This window comes from Melitaea cinxia, chromosome 17, assembly GCF_905220565.1.
Source record: "Melitaea cinxia chromosome 17, ilMelCinx1.1, whole genome shotgun sequence".
NCBI lineage: Eukaryota > Metazoa > Arthropoda > Insecta > Lepidoptera > Nymphalidae > Melitaea > Melitaea cinxia.
This window is the reverse complement of record NC_059410.1, coordinates 3022018-3046913: the sequence shown is the minus strand read 5'-3', so window position 1 is coordinate 3046913 and position 24896 is coordinate 3022018. Positions and strand designations below refer to the sequence as shown.

Sequence of the window (24896 nt, the reverse complement as noted above, 5' to 3'; positions counted from 1 at the left end):
ATCGTGGTTTCAGGTCTTCTGAATGTGGGATGTCTATCTATATATCGTCTATAATCTACAACTTTGGCCAGTACAGTAGAAGGTTCGATCGATTTTGAAATTCAATTAATTACTTTGCATACTGTTTGTAGATCACTAAATAAACATTAGTATTTTTTCCTGAGTAAGTTTCCTTAAGATATTTTTGAGCACGGCAGTGAATGAAATGTAATGTAAGTACTTTAGTCACGCGTGCATCCATCATCACTACATAGTATATAAAAGTCGCTGTCCGCTGTCTGTATGCTTAGATCTTTAAAACTACGCAATGGATTTTGATGCGGTTTTCTTTAGTAAATAGGGTGATACCAGAGGAAGGTTTATATGTATAATACAGGCATAATATAGTTGAGGAATACTGATAGTTTTAGACGTTTCTAATGCGATGTCGTAAATAAACGCATTTCTTTGCGCATATATTTCATATTATATTTATTTTGCTTTATATTTAGTCTCAGTATTGCACCCATGCGAAGCCGGTGCGGGTCGCTAGTTTTACATATAAATCATAGTGTCACTAATCATAAATGCTACATAGTTCAAACGATCTTAAAACGAAGCAAACATTTCTTTAACTTCATTAAGACAGTTAAGAGTAAGATCAAGATAAATAGCATAATTGATGGAAGCCCTACAACAGATGCGAAATGATGCGAAAGACCTTTTTTATTAATTGAAGTCATAAATAAAATTGATGCAATTACGCTGCAGTGGCATCTTAACATCGAATGTAATGTTCTACTCAAATGTCTTTATGGAATATTTATTGTTAGAGTTCATCGGCCATTTAGTTACAAAGCTGGTGCCGTAGCGGTGCACTTTACAGCTCAACGGTGAAATGAGGCAGTCTTCTTTAGTGCTTACGATACGATTTTTATGAAAGGAAATCGCTTTACCTATACGTATGATAAAACTGTATTAAATCTCGTTTAATTTTATTTAATTGAAATTCTTTTTCTTATAATAGACTTGCACAAATAATTGCAAAAGGCGGTCTTAATAATTTCTACCAGCCAATCTTTTTATGTACTCCTGTAGAAGCATTGTAGGTAAGAGCAATAATGTGGTTTAACACAAATGTAATATTTAATATTACATAGTATAAAACATAGTCGCTGCCTGCTGTCTGTATGCTTAGATCTTTAAAACTACGCAACGGATTTTAATTCGGTTTTCTTTAGTAAATAGAGTGATTACAGAGGAAGGTTTATATGTATAATACATGCATAATATAGTAGAGGAACACTGATAGTTTTTGCAACCGTGCGAAGCCGGGGAGGGTCGCTAGTATTTAATATAGGTATGTACATAATAATACATATTTTAGATACCACATACGTACAGCAAAAGATATTTTGAAATATTATGTATACTTTGTACTTACTTATGTCACACGAAAAACTGTAAAAGTATAATCAATTACTTAATGAATTTTAATCGTATGAATTAGATAACAACCAATCCGCCGCAGTAGTACAAATCTGGATCAAACAATGGAATGTTTTTCTTTACATAAATCCTAACAATAGGATAATTACAAAGATTTGCAGTCTATAGTTTTTTCACGTAATAATATCGAACTACAACCCCGGCTTGTTTGTCTTGTAAACTGACAAACGCGTGAAGTTTAAATATTTATTACATTGCTGAAAATTTCGATCTTTCTAAGCAATTTGCCTAAATTATCATTTCATTAGAACCTTCTACAGTGTATTAGACAACTTATTAAAAAGTAGCCAATTTTTACCCTTAGCAAAAGTATTTCACAAATAATTTTCATTTATATAGATATCGTTGTCGTATCGTATAAAAAAATGTCTTTTAACATTCCATTTAACGATTTAATGGAGCGAGATACTCATAATTATGAACAATCTCAAATTCGTTTGCAGTGAACGGACATTTCTAGCTGTTGTTTTAATTCTTTATATATTTTTTTTCTTTGCGCTTTGTATTTTTTCGTTTTTTACAAGTATTTCTTGACGTGCTTTTACATTGCATTGAACTTGGATCAAGGAGATAGTTTTTATAGAATTTGAATAATAATTGGTTGAGAATGCTTTTAACAATAGTATATTATCATGATGGTTATCCCGCCATCGGTCGGCTTTATAAGTTCCAAGGTGGTAGTGGAACTGTCTTATCCCTTAGTCACCTCTTACGACACCCACGGGAAGAGAGGGGGTGACTATATTATTTAATGCCGTAGCCACAAAGGCTTTGAAATAGACATGCTGAAGACGAACAGCAGCGTCTTCAGTGCGACAAAGCCAGCCCTGCGGTCACCAACCCGCCTGCCTCGCGTGGTGACTATGGGCAACACACATGAGTTCACGCCATTTTTGGCGCGAACTTGTTGAGGCCTATGTCCAGCAGTGGACTGCAATAGGCTGAAATGATGATGATGAAATAACATATAATATTTAGTTTTAGAGGATAAAGTATTTTTGTTTAAAAAAACCTTCTTAGTAATAACAGTTTTATTAAAGAAATATTTTTAATTTTTAAACTTATATGTCCAATTCTAACATTGATCTCTTTGTTCACCGAAACCGGACGATGTGTCCATTAAGCTGTATTCGAGTGATTAGATCGACTAAACATCTTCTTGCAATCTGAGTTATTACTGTTATTGAAATTTGTACAGTATTCTTAACTATAATAAGAATCATTTTAGATTGGATTTTATTAAAAGACGTAGTATTGCGTGTAGTAGTAAATGTACGGCAATGAGTCATGAAACAAACACACAGGATTCGTTCAACTAAATGTTTAAGAAGTCGTTCAACTACCGGTTGGGATGAGATTACGTTATCATATATATTTACTAGCTGACCCCGCAAACGTCCCCCCCTTAAAACTTAGAGGTATGAAAAATTGATGTTGGCCGTTGTCCGACCGATATGCACTAAAAAAAATTCATAAAAACCGGTCCAGGCGTTTCGGAGGAGTATGGTAACAAACATTGTTACACGAGAATTTTACATATAAGATGTCATCTTATCTATCTATCAATCTACATAAATAAAAGTTAATCTCTGAAATGTATATACGCGCAAATTTTCAGAACAACTGCACCAAATGGAATTGTCTTTTTTTGTGTTCTTTACTTGCAAGACAAAGTTTGTATACATACCTACTGTCGAATAAAAAATGTATTAGTAGGATGTTATAAAAGTCACGATAGTTGCTTAAGAAAAGCGAAATGAATTTCGGAAGGAATGAAACCGCTTTAGATATACATTTTATAAGCATAATATAGTTATAAGTAATATAACCAATGTTTGTGTTGTTTTTGATTCATCATTACAGCCTATACAGTCCACTGCTGGACATAGGCCTCCACAAGTTTACGCCAAAAATAACGTGAACTCATGTGTTTTGCCCATAGTCACCACGCTGGGCAGGCGGGTTGGTGACCGCAGTACTGGCTTTGTCGCACCGAAGACGCATTTCCATTTTTGATTAAGGGTTGTTAATTAAATTACTACAAAACTATATCTTAGGTCTTGAAATTTTAACTAACATTGTAATCCCGACCGCAAGGATTAATCTACTTTGTGTACTCTTCATGCAATTTGACATATGCGAAATCATACTAAATAAAAAAAAAATTAAAAAATGTTTATTAGTCAAATACCGTAAATATTTTCCTTTTATGTAGTTAAGGTTAGTATTTAACTTTACGTATATTTTTCAAATTTATTTATTCTTTTTTAATTAATATATGGTCGAGTTGTTAGGTATCTTTCACTAACTAATTTTCAATGATATTTTTTGATTTTAGCCTTTAAGTAGTTGTTACTCTGTTAATATAATTATATGAATGTATATTGTATATTATTTGCCCCAGTTTCATATTTATAACAGTAAAAATTATGATAATTGAAACTTTTTCCTGTAAAGATATAAATTCTTAAATTCACAAGTCCGTATTATTCCTGAGTATGGACTTATCGTGTTCAAAGCGAGTCAACTAATTTAATTTAACTTTATCGGGCTGAGAAAACACTGGAAATTATTTTCCACTTTCAATTGACCATTGGAACTTTTTACTGAAGTACTTTCTTTGTAAAATATGTGTATAGGTACTAGATACTTCGTGGTTTTAACTGCTAAGTCTCGATCCCGTACAGATTTCTTTTTTATTCTATTCTATACCTGTCTGCATGCCAAGTTTGATTAAATACCTACATTCTTAATGTAAATATCTTACTAAAGATTTTTTCTTTACACATTTCGCATTTTTATCATTAGTCAAATACTATTCCCAAACTATTTTGATTTCTAAATATTTTTTGCACCAACTTATTATTTTACCAACTTATTATATTATTTTACATTAATAAATAATGTTTGAAACTAAAGATGGTTGAACCTATAAAATCCTACAGTATAATGTCAATGACCTTCCGGTTACCTAAAGTGACTAACATGTGGCGAATAAAATAGTAGGTACGATTGCCAACCCAATTCAAAGAAAGTACATACATAATTAAATCCCATCAATCGATCAGCCCTGACATTGGCCGTGAGACCGTAGCACTTGCAGGCCACACGTGCTCGTTTCACACAATTTACTGCGACGTTAATTGCATTTATTACACGTTCTGGAGTTTTCTTACAAATTGACTGTCGAAAAATATTTCCGGTTAATACTATTGTGAAATAAAAAATCTAAGTGGTAATCTCTAGAGGTAAGGTACTTATTTCAAAAATTGTATATGTACTTATTTCAAAAACAATTAGGACAAATTTCAGTATCACTACATAGTATAAAACAAAGTCGCTTTCTCTGTCCCTGCACATGTATGTACGCTTAAATCTTTAAAACTACGCAACAGATTTTGATGCGGTTCTTTTTAATGGATAGATTGATTCAAGAGGAAGGTTTATATGTATAATAACATCCATTAAATAGTGGAGAAATACTGTTATTTTTGAGTTTTCTAATGCTATGTCGTAAATAATTATTTTTTTTTTCGCTTAAATTGCAAACGCAGGCTGAACCCTACGAGATTTATCAAAATAATGTACTAAGTATTGTACACATTGAAAAGGTCTACAGAAAACTCCGCGATGGTATATACCTATCTCTTGTGGATATCCCACAATAACATTTTTTTGTTATTCACTTTTTACGACAAATAATGGCTAATTTTCGAAGCGATTTTAACCAATACAACATTAATCCTTATCCAATTAAATACCTTACATGTATTTTTTATTTAATATAGACCTATATGGCCCTTTACAGCATATGATTTAAATGAATATTTTCGAAGATATTACAGATTTAAAAATCGCGGTACGTAGCGTTTGCGGCGGTTCCGGGCGGCTTTTACTCTAAGTTAACGCGTGCGGGCCACGGGCAGTAATGAATAAATCAAAACTACTGGATCGATTTTAATCATTTTTTCAGTGAATGACATAGGCTATAATTATATTTTATACGCGTGCGAAGCCGGAGCGGGTCGCTAGTAAATAATAAAGTACAAGACATGAAAGATCTTTGATAATTAATCTACATAACCTACCCACAGTGGTGTAACAAGACTTACAAACTACAAGATGTGGACGATTCATAACTAATCATGAAATCAATAATTAAAATTAAAAGTAAACAAACTTTAAAACAAGCTTTTATTTCAATTCACTTAAAAGAATGAAATAAACTTTTTCTTTAAAACATGATTGTGAAGTCATTGCACAATTTATATAATATCAAAGCTCGACACAAGTACTCGTACTTAGTTTGAAAATTTAATACATCAATCATATCAATTTATGTTATTTCCTTCCTTATCTAAATACGTAAATCTCGCAACAACGCTTATACTGATTTTTATATAAATGAAACAATTATTATTTGAATTTTTTTTTTTCTATAACATTGCACACACGGTCGTCTGTTCCTAAGGTTAACTTAATGCTTGTGGTATAGGTAGCAGCCGGCTGATATACCTACATATATTATATTTCGATAAATACATACAAATAACGCATACATATACCGTTGAGTGTGAAACATTTATTATTTATTATTATTACATGAGTAAATACATATATTACACCAACACTCAGGGTGATATCGAACCTATAACCCCCGGAGCAGAAATCAGGGTCACTGCACACTGCGCCAACGGGCTAGTCAAATTGAATTATAGCAAACAATAGTAACAATAAAAATGCCAATTAAAATATTAAAAAAAATATGTCATCGTCACACAAATAAATCTAAAAATACAGAGTTATACGGAAATGTTCAAGATACAGAGCGCAGCGATGATGTCGTCATTATATTGGTCTGACTATTGGTTTCAACGACTTTAAAGTCTACCACAGTACAGAATGTACCATATATGCTTCAGCTTGCTTAAAAGAAATGTTACTTAAAAATTCACCTATATAACAAATCCAATCCAAAAAAATAAAACAAAGATTGATTGAAAAATGCAGGTTTACCCAAAATTTGAATTAATTTCGTGCTAAACGATGAAGAAAAGAAAAACTCGTGAGCAACTTTCTCCACTTTGGAGATATTTTCTTCCCTTTTTCAAATAAACGATCATCCATCCTATCTAACTTAGAGCCTATTTCACCAGTAACTGATTACACATTAGCTACTTTTTAACCGACTTCCAAAAAAGGAGGAGGTTCTCAATTCGACTGTTTTTTTTTTTTTTTTTTTTTTTTTTTATGTATGTTACATCAGAACTTTTGACTCGGTGGAGCGATTTCGACAAATTTTCTTTTAATCGAAAGGTGTTGTGTGCCAATTGGTCCCATTTAAATTTATTTGAGATCTAACAACTACTTTTCGAGCTATATCTAATAATGCGTTTTTACTTGACGCTTTTTTCGTCGACCTACGTTGTATTATACCGCATAACTTTCTACTGGATGTACGGATTTTGATAATTATTTTTTTGTTGGAAAGAAGATATCCCTAGTTTAGTACCATGATAGGGAAACCAGGATCTGATGATGGGATCCCAGAGAAATCGAGGGAACTTCTTGAAAATCCGCAATAACTTTTTATTAGGTTTACCGATTTTAATGATTTTTAATTTAATCGAAAGCCGAAGTTTATTATGTGGTCACATTTAAATTTCATCGAGATCTGATAACTACTTTTTGAGTAATCTTTGATAATGCGTTGTTACTTGACTATATTTTCGTCGATCTACGTTGTATTACTCGTCGATGTAATTGAAGTCGGTTTTTTTTTTCGTTTGCGAGCAAACACAATTATTAATTTCTATATTGCGGATAGAATAACATGACAGATAAGGAGATTGATACTAAAAAATAAAAATATACCATAAGCTCTTACCACTTGGGTGCCATAATATGTCAGATTACTTTAGAAACAAGCATTGAGGCTTATATAGCTTACTAGCAGATCCTGTAGACGTGATCCTGGCCAGAATACAGCTACTAAATTTGATTACTGACATACCGATAGCAACACCACCTACCGGGGCCAATTGTGTTTTCAAACCATCCATGAACCTATAGAGATATACGTACAAAATTTTAACCAAATCGGTTCAGCCTTTTAGGAGATCACACACGCGCAGAAGACATATATATTTTAAGATAATTATTAAATTATCTACATATTTTAAAATGAGTTTAATCAGAAATCATTTGCAGAACGAAACATCGAATACACGAGTAATTAATTAGCGCTGGTAACGTTAAAGTTCTAATTGCGTTATATTAGCATATGCACATACGTTCAGAATATCTGCCGTTCACGTGTGATGTATGACGGCCCATTTGGACATCTAATAATTTAGTGGTAAAGCTAATTTACAGTTCGAATTCGATTCTTCGTTGTGCCAAATTATACCAAATTTAAGAACGATAATTTCGCTTTGTGTTCTATCATTTACCGTTGCCTCTTTTGTCGTCACTTTTTTATCGTTGCTTATTTATCGTTAACTCTTTTATTCGTGCCTAATTAAACTTTGTTTCTTTTATTATTTGCTTTTTTTTTAATCTATGTCAATTATATTGTTACTTTTTTGTCTTCTGTCGTTCAGGTTGTTTCTTACCTGTGTCTCAAGCGGACTTAGCAAAGCTTTGATAAGATTTAAATCATAAAGTCTTAAAACTTTTATCTGCCGAAAATTTACTCAAATAACTTAAAAATAGTTCAAACTCTACTTTAGGATTTGAATTGTACCCACAAACTACACAACACACAATACATACTTCAAACCATTTAATTCCCTAGGATCTTAAGAACAATAAATTTGAAATATAATTTCAGTTTTTAGATAAGTGAATAATATGACAAAGCTTTATAAAGGAATATAAATTTTTAGAGTAGTAACTGACGTCCTCCTCCTAAATAGAGAAAGAGGCCTTCACCCAGCAGTGGGATCTTACAGACTGAAGCGTAGCTGATACGTGCAATTTGCACCTGTGTTGACTTACATGATTTCGTTTATGTAAATCATGCTTTGTTGTTTTATAGCATAAGCTATAATCAGTGATGCAAGCTATAGTTATATATATATATATATATATATATATATATATGTGTGTGTGTGTGTGTGTGTGTGTGTGTGTGTGTGTGTGTGTTTGTGTGTGTGTGTGTGTAGTTAGTTTGTAAAAACTCGATTAAGTACCCTGACATATTCTGTCCATATAAACATAAATTGTATGGTAATATTGTTTTTGTAGCGTTAGTAAAATAGGTGGTAATGATTGTTTTAATATTAAGGGTATTTAATATACGGAACAACTTTATTATTTTTATAGACTAGATAAGCGTTCCTCGCGTCGAAAGGGTTCAATTACGGATCCAACAACCCCTTTCTATTTCCGTTTCCGTCCTTACGCATGTAAGCCGAACCGTACATGACTACATAATTATGTGTTTGGTACATAATCCTACCCTAAATCTAGATGTTATTTGTATAGATAAACAACTTGAAATGAATTAATGAGAAAGTAAGAACATTTATTTTCTTACTAGCTTTTACCCACGGCTTCCCTCGCATTGTTTTTTTTTTTATAAAATAGTATCCTATGTTATTTCTAATATCTCCAATAATATAAAAAAAGTTTCATGATGATCGGTTTAGTAATTTTTGCGTGAAAGCGTAGCAAACAAACTTATATTCACATTTATAATATTGTATATATAATGACAGAAAAAAATAACAATAAATATAGAAAAATCCCAAACAGCTAAAACTATAGTCAATTGAATTGGATATTGACGTTACCGTCGATAATACAGTGCAACGGTATTATAGTACTCAGGGTTGGAACTTCATTACTGGACTGCTACATGGCGTTGAAGTAGCTAGATTTTAAGATTTTCTGACAAACAATTTTTTTTATTTTTCGTAATTTTTTTTTTGTATTTTATAAAAAGTATCCTATGTTACTTCTAATACCTCCAAGAATATGTGTACAAAGTTTCATGGTGATCGGTTTAGTAGTTTTCGCGTGAAAGCGTAGCAAACAAACTTATTTTCACATTTATAATATTAGTAGGGATTATCCAACTAGAATATAAGGATAGAATGTTGGACAGGATACCATGTCCCCGGAGATATGCCCCTCGCCTTTGCGTGGCCATATATCTACTTTTATTTATACTTTATCATTTTTAGTGTCTATAAATAAAATATAATAAAAAAATTATGTTTTGTTTTGTAAAAATTATAGACATTTGAGAACTCATAATATATATAGAAAAACCTAAACATTTTTTTAACCGACTTCCAAAAAAGGAGGAGGTTCTCAATTCGACTGTATTTTTTTTTTTTTTTTTAATGTATGTTACATCAGAACTTTTGACCGGGTGGACCGATTTCGACAAATTTTGTTTTAATCGAAAGGTGGTGTGTGCCGATTGGTCCCATTTAAATTTATTTGAGATCTAACAACTACTTTTCGAATTATATCTAATAATGCGTTTTTACTTGACGCTTTTTTCGTCGACCTACGTTGTATTATACCACATAACTTTCTACTGGGTGTACCGATTTTGATAATTCTTTTTTTGTTGGAAAGGGGATATCCCTAGTTTGGTACCATGATAAGGAAACCAGGATCTGACGATGGGATCTCAGAGAAATCGAGGGAAACTCTTGAAAATCCACAATAACTTTTTACTGGGTGTATCGATTTTGATAATTTTTACTTTAATCGAAAGCTGATGTTTATCATGTGGTCACATATAAATTTTATCGAGATCTGATAACTACTTTTTGATTAATCTTTGATAACGCGTATTTACTTGACATTATTTTCGTCACCTTACGTTGTATTATTATACCTCATAACTTTTTACTGGGTGCACCGATTTTGACGTTTCTTATATAAATTAAAAGCTACTATTCGTCACGTGGTCCCATTCAAATTTAATTGAGATTTGATTAGTAATTTGTGAGTTATATCTAATATTGCGTATTTACTTGACGGTTTTTTTGTCACCCTACGTTGTATTATACGTTATATCTTTTTACTGAGTGCACTGATTTTGATCTTTTTTGTATAAATCAAAAGCTAATACTTGTCATGTCGTTCGTTTTAAATATGATTAAGATATAATGAGCAATTTTTAGTAATCTTTGATGACACGTATTTACATGACGATGTTAAGACGACTGTGGTCATGTTCAATACTTTGCAACAACGCCATCTATCAAAATTTAATGAAATTACTTCGTTCACTATCGATCAAATTACAATATTCCACTAGAGTAGAGTGTAGCAGTTTATTCGTTATAAATATATTTGAGCTTTTAATTTTTGAGTTATCGCTAATACTGGGTATTTACTTGGCTATTTTACGTCGACCAACGTTATATTAACTTCATTACTATTTTACTGGGTGGACCGATATCGATGATTCTTTTTTTAATCGATAGGTGGTGCTTGTCATGCGGTTCCATTTAAATATAATTGAGATTTGACTCGAACTTTTTGAGCTATATCTGATATGGCGTATTTACTTGACTGTTTTTGGAGTTTTCTCCTTAAGAATCGTTTTTCATTTAAGGCCCCGGAATGAAAAAATTGAACAGTAAAATCTACTGAACGAATGACCTTGTTAGAGATGGCGTTCAGACGTTTTCTAATAACGCAATTAGGTTCCGATAGATGGCGTTATTTATTTACAATTTGATATAGTAATAATATATTTCTTAGACTAGTAAGCCTTTTTGTGCCTATTTAGACAGTTGATCTGAAGGGCTAAACTCCAGTCGTGCATCGGAGCTGTGTGAAAACATGAACATTACATATTTTTAATAAAAAAGACATAAACCGTAATTCAATATAAATCCGCTTCAACTAAAAAACCCGCCGTAATAAGCGATGTCAGCGCTTCGCGCGAATCGACGACGGGCCTTTTATGAAATTTCTGCCTACAATCGCTAACAAAATGTTAGAAATAACAGTAGAACATTATATAATTCTACAATTTTATAATGTCGCGTTATATGGAATACGAACAAAGTATTACTATTTTTTCGTCGATCTACGTTGTATTACTCTTCGATGTAATTGAAGTCGGTTTTTTTTTCGTTTGCGAGCAAACACAATTATTTTTTTAAGTACACTTGTATTGGAATAAAGAAAATCAATAAAAGGCTTTGATGTCTGTTTTAGTGTATTAACAAGTAATATATTGTTCCAGCTCGAGTCGCACTTGCGGGGCTGAAGGCGCGGCCGAGGTCGAGGCGACGCCGCCCGCCGCCGTCGACTTGCCTCGGACGAGAGATGGCGAGATCGACTATGACGGTAAGATTTTATTGAAGTAAAAACTTCTTTAAGCACACTTGATTTGGAGAGTAAGCTGGTGAATTCGTAATAAAGGCGTTACGAAAAGTGTGATGTGAACGGAATTTGAGACGGAGCTATAATTTAGATGGAGCCAAAGAAATTTGACTTCAGTCGTGTGGTCTAAAGCACACTCGTTTTTTTTTTAAATACTACTCTCGCTTATGGCTTTTTCTATTTTACAACTGTGAATCATAATGGTTTTTTTAATAATATATAAATAATATAAAATTCCTTGACAGCTTGTAAATAAAGTAATATGAAATTAGGTATTTTGATAGTGATTTGATTTTTCTATTAGTCGACTAGATCACGAACTTAGCTCTTTTTTACAAACAAATGCATCGGCTCTTTAAATATGTGTAAGAATGGGGTATAGATTAGCGTCTGGTGAAATATGGCACTATGGTCCAAATATATGTGTGTTTAGGAGTGGAAGATTTATTTAAGTATTTATTCGCACTCTTGCTTATCGATACGAATTAGATAGATAGATAGATACTCTTTATTGTACACAACAACAATCAACACAATAACATATTACAAATAAAAAAAACAGTGTACAAAGGCGGTCTTATTGCTAAAGTAGCGATCTCTTCCAGACAACCTTTGGGCATATAGGACACAGCGTAGTGAAAAGCGGTAGGGAAGTGTACACAGAGAAGTGACAATATATATATATATATATACTTTATTGCACTCAAAAAATACATGTAAAAACAACATAATAATAACATAACAATAATGTTTGGCAAAGATGAACTTATCTCTGAAAGAGATTTCATCCAGTCAACTCATGGTCATAAGTGTTTTATATAGCGAGGCAAACAGTGCAAGAAGAGAAGATTTACTAAGAACAAGAAAAAAAACGTAAAAAAAAAGAAAAGATGATAAATTTGATAAATCTATACATATATATTCAAATATACACACATATATATATACATATATACATACATATACACATATATATATATATATATATATATATATATATATATATATATATATATATATATATAATATACTACATACTAACAAATATATGTATAGATACATACCAAAATACAAAAATACACTTGTACACATACATAAACATATACAAACTCACTACAATACATACGTAAATACATACATATACGTAAATATATACAGATGATTACACATTTGCTAGTGAAAGCAAGTGTTTTTTTAATTTATATTTAAAGGAAACAAGGGAAGGACTAGTTCTGATGTCACTTGGGAGATTGTTCCATAGTACGGAGGCGCGTACCGTAAATGAATTTAACTTAAATTTTGTGTTACATTTCGGTATATCTAACATAGCTTCACTGCCAGGGCGCCTGGAACGAGTAGGAGAGGGCAGGAGGTGAAATCGGGATTGAAGATACAACGGAGCATTAGGATCATGAAGGATATTGAAGAGGGTGGACAGGATGTGCATATCACGCCGAAGACGAATAGGGAGCCATTTTAACTGAGCACGAAAGTGAGAGATGCGATCAAGTTTTCGCAGGCCAAAAATGAATCTTATGGCAAAATTTTGGAGACGCTCTAACTTTCTAAGTAGCTCCTCAGTCACATCCAGATAGCATACATCAGCATAATCAAGGATAGGTAGTAGAAGGGTTTGTGCAAGCATAATTTTGGTGTGAAATGGAAGAAAATATTGGAGACGCTTGAGAGAGTGGAATGTGAAGTGTATTCTTCTGCTGACTTCGCTGACATGAGCTGCCCAGGATAAATTGCAGTCCATAATGAGCCCTAAATTCCTAACTTTATCGACAATTAGTGTCACCTAGCACAATATCAACTATCGAGTACAAATACACATACATATATATATACAGCACAATACATACATACATAGATACATACATACAAACATATATATATACACATACATATATACACATATATAAACAAACGCATAAAAATACTATACCTACATATAAACGAAATACATATAATATGGATAAAAACATAGAATACAAAATACAAGTGAAGCATCATACCTCCTACATTATGTTATGCAGAGATAAAAAAACAATTATGACGTACTAAGTGACAAATAGTGCGCCTCGAGGTGTTTTTTAAAGCAAGACAGGGATTGGGCTTGTTTTATAGGAAGAGGTAGAGCGTTCCAAAGTTGAACAGCTTTAACTAAAAAAGAATTGGAGTAAAAAGAAGTAGTTTGAGCTGGAGTTTCGAGCATCAAAGTAGACTCAGATCTAAGGGTGCGTTCGTGTGTATTACAAAGATACTTGAAACGTTCCTTAAGGTACTGAGGTGTATCAGAATGAAAAAGTATTACTAACATTACTAACATTATGGGATTTTAAACAGTAGGGCAAACTGAGCAGACACAATGGAAAGTTATAAAATTTTGACACGTTAATTTTTTCTGTTGCTTATTTTTTTCTGTCTGTTTTCTGGTGAATTCTATCGCAAATTTTCGAAAAACAAAACAATCAATCCTATTAATGAAAAAAAAACACAAACATATTTTTCCTCCTTCATGCGTTACGCGGAACCAACGATAAGTAACGAAAACATCATTATCATAACATTGTACCGGAGTAATAAAATCATTTCGTCGAAAGTGACTCACGCGCAGTTCGTAAAGGAGCGACGCGTCACGTGACAGGAATAAAACGGTTCCTGTTAGCGTGTCATATCGCCGAAGAATTGCGTCACGTTTTCATAATAAAATTTCATTCAAATGAAAATGTAGCTTAATTCGCTCATTAAGTATGTGGCTTAACGGATTAAATTATCATTTTAGGTACATATTCCAAGATTAATTGTATATATAGCATCAAGCGTTTAAGAAATTGCATATTAAACTAAAATATAATAGGATTAATATGAAATTAATGAACTAACGTAGAAATACGTAGACATAAGAATATGGTAGAAATCTGTAACAGAAAAAAAGCGATATAACCTAAGTTCAATCACAAGTAATGTGTTTGAACTCGTTCACGTAATGTATTTCAAAAGCGAGATCGTTCCATATGTCAATGTATACACCGACCCATCAATATTGATACACTAGATTAAATGCTTTACATATACACCGAATAGCGCAGTAAAGAAATATGATTTAACATACACACACAGTCGTCTGTTCTTAAGGTTGGTTAGAATAATATTTGTATTTTAAATAACAGCTAGCTCAAGTAGATAGATAGATTATTTTTTGCAAAGTTATGTATATAAATAAATTTATATACAGCCTAGACTAGGGGCGTCACTCGAAGGTGGCGAAAGCTAGCGCGACCCCATCTCGCCCCACCCAGGGACGACTGCTCACACGTTAGTCAGCAGGAGTCTGACATAACCCTCTGGCACCCCCGCGCCGGAGGGTATCCATGGTGGATTTCCCCACGTAAAAAAAGGGGCGTCACTCGGAACCACATCCCACGCAGCAGAAAGCAGCGTCACTGCGCACTGCGTCAAAGGGCCAATCACTAGTCAATTATTTCTTATACGCATAGTTTGTTTTAAATACGTAAGATTCTTCGCTGTCAAGGTAAAATCGTTAAGCTAATTGTAAATAATTAGCATAGTTCGTTTTTTTTTCTGAAATAGCTAGTAAGCGATTAGGCGAGTAAGAGAACACTTGCAGTGCAAGTTATAAGTGTGGTACTGGCTAAAGGATTGAACAAGAGTAGGAGGGGAGTGTTAAAGAAATCCAGTCACGGAGTCAGACCACATGTCAGCTTCTGGTTCTAAACGTACGTACCGTATCAAGTCAAATTTTTTTAGCCATTTTACTGAGTTTATTTTGTGTGAGATTGACTGCTGTTGGTATTGACAATAATTTGAAGGAGGACTTCCAGAAGTAACAACTACGAGAATTATGACTATTAAAGTGTAGTTCATTAGGAAATGTATTGCTTATAAACTAGAGCACCTTACAGACGATCACAATCAAATGATACTGATCTTAAGTTATGTTGTGTTTCGTTTCTGTGGTGAGCAAGTTAGGAAGAGCTCCTGGGAAAGATCAGGGGTAGGATTAGCAGTCCGCTTGTTATGTACCTGGTGTTACAGACATTCATAGGCTACGTTAAACGATTACCATCACGCAGGCCGTACGCTCGTTAGCATCCCTATTGATATGAAAAATAAGAAGAAATTGCTTTTCCAGCTTTGTACGAGGATGACTCTGACAGTGATCTCGGGTCGATGGAGAACCATGGATCTGTCGTCACTCATTTGCTATCTCAGGTCAAAATTGGCATGGACCTTACCAAGGTAAATGGTAAAGGTTGATTATACAGTAGTGTTATATTTATCATGTTTTTTATTTTTATTTTGCGGAGCTCGATATTTCGACATCATCCTCGAATGTCTTGTTCACGAGACTCGTAAAAAACATGGCAAATATACCCTTTTAAATAATTTTAGTAATGAAAATAACCATGTGAATGGGATGATATAGGGATCATGTTAATTTAAAATCTTATATAGTTTTATGTTTATTGAAGGTAGTTTTAATTTGTCACAATGCTTAAGCTATTTGCTCATCGTCGTTATTAAGTAGAAGAACAATAGTGTGGAAGGTAGACTAAAATGGATACATGTATTTTGCTCCTTGACGTAAACTTAGCGATAGATATGTTCTTGAAGACATTGAAATTTTTAACCGACTTCAAAAAAAGGAGGAGGTTACTCAATTCGACCGTGTATATATATATATATATATATATATATATATATATATATATATATATATATATATATATATATATATGTATGTTCGGGGATAACTCCGTCGTTTATGAACCGATGTTGATAATTCTTTTTTTGTTGGAAAAAAGATATCCCTAGTTTAGTACCATGATAAAGAAACCAGGATCTGATGATGGGATCCCAGAGAAATCGAGGGAAACTCGAAAATCCGCATAACTTTTTAGTGGGTGTACCGATTTTGATGATTTTTAATTTAATTGAAAGCCGATGTTTATCATGTGGTCACATTTAAATTTCATCGAGATCTGATTACAACTTTTGGAGTAATCGTTGATAATGCATACTTATTTGAATATTTTTTCGTCTACCTACGTTGTATTACTTGTCGATATAATTGAAATCGGTTTCTCTTCGTTTGCCTGCAAACACAATTATAGTACCACTATTAGTTCTTTTATAAATTGATTTCGTATACCAAATGTTCAAAAATTATTATCATAGAAATGCTTTCAAATAAGATATTCAAAGAGCTTTTTGAATATTGCAGGTTGTACTTCCAACATTCATCTTGGAAAGGCGATCTCTCCTTGAAATGTACGCGGACTCATTCGCCCATCCCGACCAATTTGTTAAGTGAGTTGAAACTTTCTGAGGTTCTATTTACGTAATGATTTGTATCTCCCATCGGCCGTCATGTTTGATTTATGCAAAAAAGAAGTAGAAAGGAAACTAAAAGGTGTAATTTAAAACTCAATATTACGTTTCAAGATAAGATATATAACCCAGTGAGGAATTATTTTAAGATTTTTACAATCCTCATGAAAAAAAATGTTTCAAGTAGTGAAAATTTACTCTGGTTTTTTCTAATCTGTTGATTTTTAATAATTTTAGTGTTATATATACAAACTACTATAAAATGGTGTTGTAAACTAAAGAAAAGACTAAGACAACAAAAGTTCTTTTAACAGACCATTTTAATAGAGTACAAAAAGAATTGGTTGTCGTTTTTCAGAATAGTAGACATGCCAACGCCAAAAGACAGGATGGTACAAGTAATCCGGTGGTACCTAAGCTCGTATCACGCGGGGCGTAAATCACAAGTGGCAAAGAAACCCTACAACCCAATACTGGGTGAAATATTCCGCTGTCACTGGGAACTCGATGGAGAATCAGTTGAGAATAACCCTAATAAAGTAAGTTAAGTTATACGTAACATAAGATGTGATACTTAAAATATAGTAAAAATATTGTCTAGGTTTTTCCATTTCATTCTAAACTGCCGATTATTTGATAAATATAAAACCTCATTAATAAATTTAAGACTAAATTAAATTTTGTAATGACGTTTCTTTCTAGAAGAATTTTCTAAACACAATTAGGTTCAACAAAACAAAAAGATCTTCAAACCATAAGTCCAAGTACCTTCCATGATTAAGATTGCCCAACTTCTTTCAGCAAGAAGTTGGCGATGGCCCAGTTCCATGGTGTTCGCCTGACCAACTATCATTCGTAGCAGAGCAAGTGTCTCATCATCCCCCAATATCCGCGTTCTATGCCGAACACGTCAACAAACGCATACAGTTCGACGCCTGGGTCTGGACTAAGAGCAAATTCCTAGGACTCTCCATAGGAGTACACAACATTGGTAGAGGATTGGTCACACTGTTGGATCTTGGAGAGGAATATACGCTGACTTTCCCCAATGGTTATGGCAGGTTGGACAATTTTGTTTCGACGATTACGTTACATCGATAATTGCTCTCATGCAGCTGATTTGACAAACGTTTTTCTTTCTAAATTCAATTTAAAATTGCTTTCAATTGAATTTTATCAATGTCCCACTTTTTCGCAATTTTTTTTATTTGAGGTAAAAAATTTCTACGCAACTCATAAGCTATACAACCCATTGTACACATTCAAACTAAATTAACAACTTTTTGTAAATTAAATGACATTGTAAATGACATGAAATTAAGCAACTTGGAAATCTCTTATATTTTTAGATCAATATTAACAGTGCCATGGATAGAGCTAGGTGGATCTGTAGTGATAGAATGTCAACAAACGGGACACAAGGCGAACATAGAGTTTTTGACTAAACCGTTCTATGGTGGCAAAAAACACCGCGTTACGTGCGAAATATTCGCCGGCACCGAAAAGAAACCGTATTACACCGCTCAAGGGGAGTGGAATTCAAGGATGGAGGGGAGGTGGATGGAGAGTGGGGTGAGTTGATACTGGATTATATTCTATTATCTTTATTTATTTATTTATTTATTTATTTTATTCTTTATTGTACACCACACAGAGTAATTTAATACAGAATTGTAAAGAAAAAAAAAAAAGTATAATGCACAATGAGGCGGCCTTATCGCTCGATAGCGATTTCTTCCAGGCAACCTTAGGGTTAGGATTAGAGGAAAAAAAAACAGAAATAAGTAGGTGGTGTATAATAAACGTACATCAAACAAAATAAGATACAAATAATACAAATAAAATATATATGATAAACTATTCAATATTCCTATAGGTATAAATATACACGTACATAACAATAAAATATAAGTACACAGTAAATAATACACACATACATATATACATACATACAAACATTTATACATATATATATATATATATATATATATATATATATATATATATATATATATATAGTTAAGTCCTATTAAGAGACAGATAGTGGTCTTTTACAAGTTTTTTAAATGAAACAATGCTTTGAGCTTTGCGAATGTGTAAGGGTAAAGTATTCCACAAAATAATAGCCTGAACAGCAAATGAACCTCGATAATATTTGGTCTTATGTACAGGCATTCTAAGCGTAAGATTTCCAGACGAACGAAGTACTTTACTGTGATCTCCAACGAATTCAAATTTGTTCTTCAAGTATAAAGGACTAGTTGGTTTAAATAGTACACAATACAGAAGTGAGAGAATATGTAAATTTCGGCGAAGACGGATAGGAAGCCACTTAAGCTTAAAGCGAAAGTCAGAAATGTGATCGAATTTGCGCAATCCAAATATGAATCGGATTGCAACATTTTGAAGCCGCTCAAGTTTGTTAAGTTGATCTTCAGTTAGGTTGGTATAACTTGCGTCAGCATAGTCAAGAACAGGCAGTAGTAGAGATTGTGCTAACATAGTTTTAGTGGGAATGGGAAGAAATGACTGCAAACGTCTCAACGAGCTTATGGCCGCGAATGTCTTTTTACTCAGTTCTTTTAAATGATTGTTCCATGACAAGGTTGGGTCTAAGTAAATGCCTAAATCCTTTACAGAGGTGCAGTAAGGTATTACAGAAGAATTATATGTTACAGAAGGAAGGCTACCCCAATCAACTCTCGACATGATATTGGGACTACCAATGACAATGACTTGTGACTTGCTAGGATTAACTTTGAGTCCATATGATTTACTCCATTGGTATATAGTTGCCAAGTCATTGTTAGTGGCAACCACAGCAGAGGATAGGTTATCGAGACTTGACTGAGTATAAATTTGCAAATCGTCAGCATACATGTGGTAGAGAGAAGTAATTTTTTGGGATATGGAGTTTACTATTTTAGAGAAGTTGCTTCTATACTGTAATTTATTTTTTGATATCTGGGAGTAGTGTGACTCTCAAATAGTTTCACAAAACCAGCAACCTGGGCCTCGCCAGGGCATGCCAATCACCGCTGTGGCAGATTCTCCAAATGACGAAATTTATTATAGTTACATACAATTATTTGGAAATGCTTGCTTTAAACAACATGAAGACCTAATTTCCTTCGGTGTGGGGTGACAGGGAGATTTAATATCACCAAAACGGTTTACCTCTGCGCTAGAGGATGTCTTTGAGACCTTGGATTGGGGGGAACGAGGCATTAACGTCAACGGCGAATACATCTCTCACCTTCGTTTCACCGACGATATCGTCATCTTTGCGGTGACGTTGGATGAGCTAGGCCATGTGCTGACCGCCCTAAAGGACCTCGCGACGGGTCGATCTCTTTATGAACTTGGACAAAAAGTTATGTTTAAGAGCCATTTCACAATTGTACGCTCTGCAAGTTTAAGTAAATTTGGTCGCATCGCACGAGTCGTACGAGCCGCGCGCGATCTTTGTGCTAGTAAGTATAGTGTGACAACCAAAAGACCATCTTGATCATTTTATGAAATTTTTTTTTCATAATTAATTTGTTAAAAATTTCAAGTATGTTATGTATAATAATAATAATAATAATAATAACATTTATTTCAGGACTAGCCCATATAGTGTTAGTAACAATATTTCTTATAACCTAGTGTTAGTACAGAAAATTTAAGATTGAAAATTTATAACATTTTTATATTTACATTCTATTACATTATTCATATTACATGGAGCTTTATCCAATGTCGCAGCATAGGACTCTCCCATCGATCTGCAAACACTTTCAGAATACTATTGTGGCTGCCGCGGAAACGCTTAAGTAATGACGCGCACCTCTTGCGCATGATGGCTTTAAAGTTATCGACGCGCCTCTCCGCGAACATCAGTGAGGCACTACAGCGCCACGGCAGCCCCAACAGTATCCTGAACGCATTATTGTATTGTACGCGGAGGTCACTGTAAGCACGCAAGCTATAGCTGGTCCACAGACTGCACGTATAAAATGATTGGCAGAAGGCTTTAAAAATAGTTATTTTGACATCTTCTGTACAACGTGCAAATCTGCGAGCCAGCATGTTGCAGCGAACTGACAGTGACCTTCGCTCCCTGTCTATATCCTTATTATCGCCTAAGTTTTCGGTTACCCAATGACCCAAGTACTTAAAGCTGGTCACCCTAAGTAGCGGTGATCCGCAGAGCGATACCTCAGGTATGGTTTTATAGCCTTTTGCACCCGCCTTAAAAACCATGATTTCGCTTTTCTTGGCATTGTACTTGAGTCCATGAGCCTCAGCGTATCCTTCACATATAGACATTAATCCTCTTAATGCACTGACCGATGGGCTCAGCAACACCATATCATCTGCATAACTAATGTTATTGACGCTCACTCCGTCTACATGACACCCTATGCTACTGTTACTGAGCTCATCGATCAGATGATTCATGTATAGGTTGAAAAGACGAGGCGAGCTCAGGCCCCCCTGCCTCACTCCGCATTCCAACCGGTAAACATTTGAAAATGATTCCCCCCACTTTACACTGTTGAGTTGGTTATTGTACCAATAACCAAAGATATTGATTATTTCACGTGGTAGTGTGGTTTCACGATGAAGCTTCTGCCACAAAACCCCGTAATCAACCAAGTCGAACGCCCTAGACAGGTCTAAAAAACAGGCAATCACGGGTGTGCATCTGCTAGTGTAATACTGGACAGTCTGCTTAAGACATAAAATTGCACTTTCTGTGGATAGCCCTGGTCTAAAGCCGAACTGATTATCCTTAAGGCTAACATTTTTAAGTAATTGTTTATCAAGCAAACTGTCCAGTACTTTGGCCATGATTGTCGCCAGAGATATTGGCCGATAGTTATTAATATCAGATGCATCCCCAGTTTTATTTTTAACAATTGGTACTACCACAGTATACATAAGGTCTTCAGGTAAATAGCAGTGACTTATACAAAGGTTGAAAAACATAGCTAAAATTCGAGGCAGGTGCACACCTGCATGTTGCAAATGCTCAATGCTGAGACCATCATGGCCGGGTGACTTACCTCTCTTCATAGATGATATAACCGTGGCAATGTCTTTTTCGGTAAATTTGACGGTGATGTCACCAGAAACGGACCCAACACCGGGCATCCGAACAGATTGCCTTAGTGGTGAATCTACTTTAAAATGTTGTTGAAACAAGTTGGCTATGTCAACAGGATCATGTACACCCGCTACACTCACAGGGCGGCTCGACCCTGGATTAAGTTTCTTTGTTAGCTTCCAAAATGACTTAAAATCTTTACCCGAGTGACTTTTAGCTAACATAATCCATTTTAATTTGTTGTTTATTGTCTTGACAAAATTTCAATTTACTTTTAAAGATATTACGAAACTTACACATGTTATCATAAATATAACCAGTCCTAGGTTTATTATGTAAAAGCCAAGTTTGATACCATAATCGAGCCTCCATGTGAGCGCCACGAACATATTTGTTCCAACCCGGTACATACTTTCTGTTATTTTGCACATTTTCCCTACCTTCGTATGCAATTTGTGCAGCATCCTTTAGTACACTAATTAAGGTGCTATACATCTGATTCAACAGTGTAAAGTGGTGAGAATCAGAACACAAACTATTAGCACAAATATTCAACTCTACAGGAAATTCAATACAGTCTAATTTTGAATTACAATATTTCGAATATTCAATAATTTTATTGTTATTTCTTTCACCCCAAATTACTTTATTGTAACATATATTTTTAAATGTTACTCTGGGTGTAATTAAGTTTAAATTACATTCTATGGACAATGGAATATGGTCAGACGTGTATACATCATACTGAACTGAGGCCTTAACTATTAACTGTCTCGCAGCACTACTCACCACACAGTGGTCTAACCAGCGAAGTGATCCATATAACAACAGTCAATAAATTTAAAATAAAAATAAAAAATCAATTTTATCAAACAATTTTTTTTTAATTGATTTAGTTTTTTCAGTTTACGAATGAATCTAATATTTACGATATGAATAAAATAGCATTTTATGACATCGACACCGACAAACATATTAATTAACAAATAACAAAACAAACAGATTGAAATGCCTATTTGTATTGATAATGTGAGAAAAGAAAATTAAATTATAAATTTGTTTACAGAAATTATCATTAAATTATTTTACAGTCATTTTCGTAATATGTTTATTTTATTTATATTTTATTATGAAAGTATCAAATGCGGTTTATCCGCTATAACAACAGGCGCTTGACACGTGTGAGCGAAAGAGACGGCTGCGCAGAATTTGGCGTGGACCTTACCTCTAAGAGCGCTAGCGCTCGACTAATTTACTGGGCTTGATGCGTGGTTAATATATGTACTATCTTTTTATTACTTAATATAAAATGTATTAAAAATAATTACATCTTTTAATTTTTTTTTTTTTTTTTTTGTATTCTTAAATGATGTAAGTTTACTTTGATGAAGATAGTTCGTTAAAATTTCTTAGTTTTCTTAGAAAATATCGCTTTTAAAATTGTACTTATTTGGAAAATATTCGCAACTTTAATTTTTTTTATCGATTAATAGAGATTCAAATGGAATAAAACTCTGTTCTATTTTATTCAACAAATTATATTCCACATATTACGTATTTTTTTTAAATGGTTTCAACGTAGAGGTTATTTAAAAGTAGGACTTCAAAGTATACATTGCGACCGTTTACCCAGGGAGGAGGCTGATGAAAAGGTTAATAATTTTATACACATAATATAAATCAAAATTCTGATCTGACTATCGACTACAACAAAGGTTGCTCTATTATATTTCAAGAATATAAATTACATTATTGCATCCAACACTGAGATTAACGACGTCAAAATATTACAATTTCGCGGATTGTTACCGATTTTTGTGAAATGGCTCTTAATAACCAAGTCATACCGCGACAGATATCAGTCGATGGTAACCCTTCTCGAAGTTGTTCAGGATTATATTTACCTAAGCCATACCATCCAACTAGGCCGTAACAACTTCAAGAAGGAAGCCGATAGGAGAATTCGGTTGGACTGGGCGACGTTTGACAGGCTTCGTGGATCACTTCGAAGGTTCCGCAATGCATGAAGACAAAAGTCTTCGAGCAATACGTCCTGCCTATTTTAACTGAGCAAGACTAAGATGTTAATTAACACTATAATGATAAAGTGCATCTTTGAATTATTATTAACGATGTCCACATCGGGTCCACAGCGCACCGAGGTACTGTTCGACGTGTCGGCGATGAAGCCGCGCCGCAAGCGCGTGGCGCCCGTGTCGCGGCAGGCGGCGGGCGAGTCGCGGCGCGTGTGGCGGCACGTGACCGCCGCGCTGCGCGCCGCCGATACCGACGCCGCCACCGCCGCCAAGCGCCGCCTCGAGCAGGCGCAGCGCGACGCGGCCAAGAGGCGCGCCGACAGCGGTGACAAGTGGCTCACGCAGGTACGTCGTGTCTTGTCGTGTCGTGTCGTGTCACCGCCGCCGACACCGACGCCGCCACCGCCGCCAAGCGCCGCCTCGAGCAGGCGCAGCGCGACGCGGCCAAGAGGCGCGCCGACAGCGGTGACAAGTGGCTCACGCAGGTACGTCGTGTCTTGTCGTGTCGTGTCGTGTCACCGCCGCCGACACCGACGCCGCCACCGCCGCCAAGCGCCGCC

General features: G+C 34.5%; 1 protein-coding gene across 1 annotated transcript in view; it reads left to right on the top strand.

Annotated features, from left to right (window-relative positions):
- LOC123661375 (oxysterol-binding protein-related protein 9) overlaps positions 1–24896 on the top strand; it is a 107279-nt gene that overhangs the window by 79844 nt on the left and 2539 nt on the right. Inside the window, exons 9-15 of the mRNA XM_045596341.1 lie at positions 11711–11814; positions 16010–16116; positions 17102–17187; positions 17567–17747; positions 18010–18269; positions 18558–18780; positions 24454–24681. Coding sequence (XP_045452297.1) covers positions 11711–11814; positions 16010–16116; positions 17102–17187; positions 17567–17747; positions 18010–18269; positions 18558–18780; positions 24454–24681 — 1189 coding nt within the window. The remainder of the gene's footprint in view (positions 1–11710; positions 11815–16009; positions 16117–17101; positions 17188–17566; positions 17748–18009; positions 18270–18557; positions 18781–24453; positions 24682–24896) is intronic.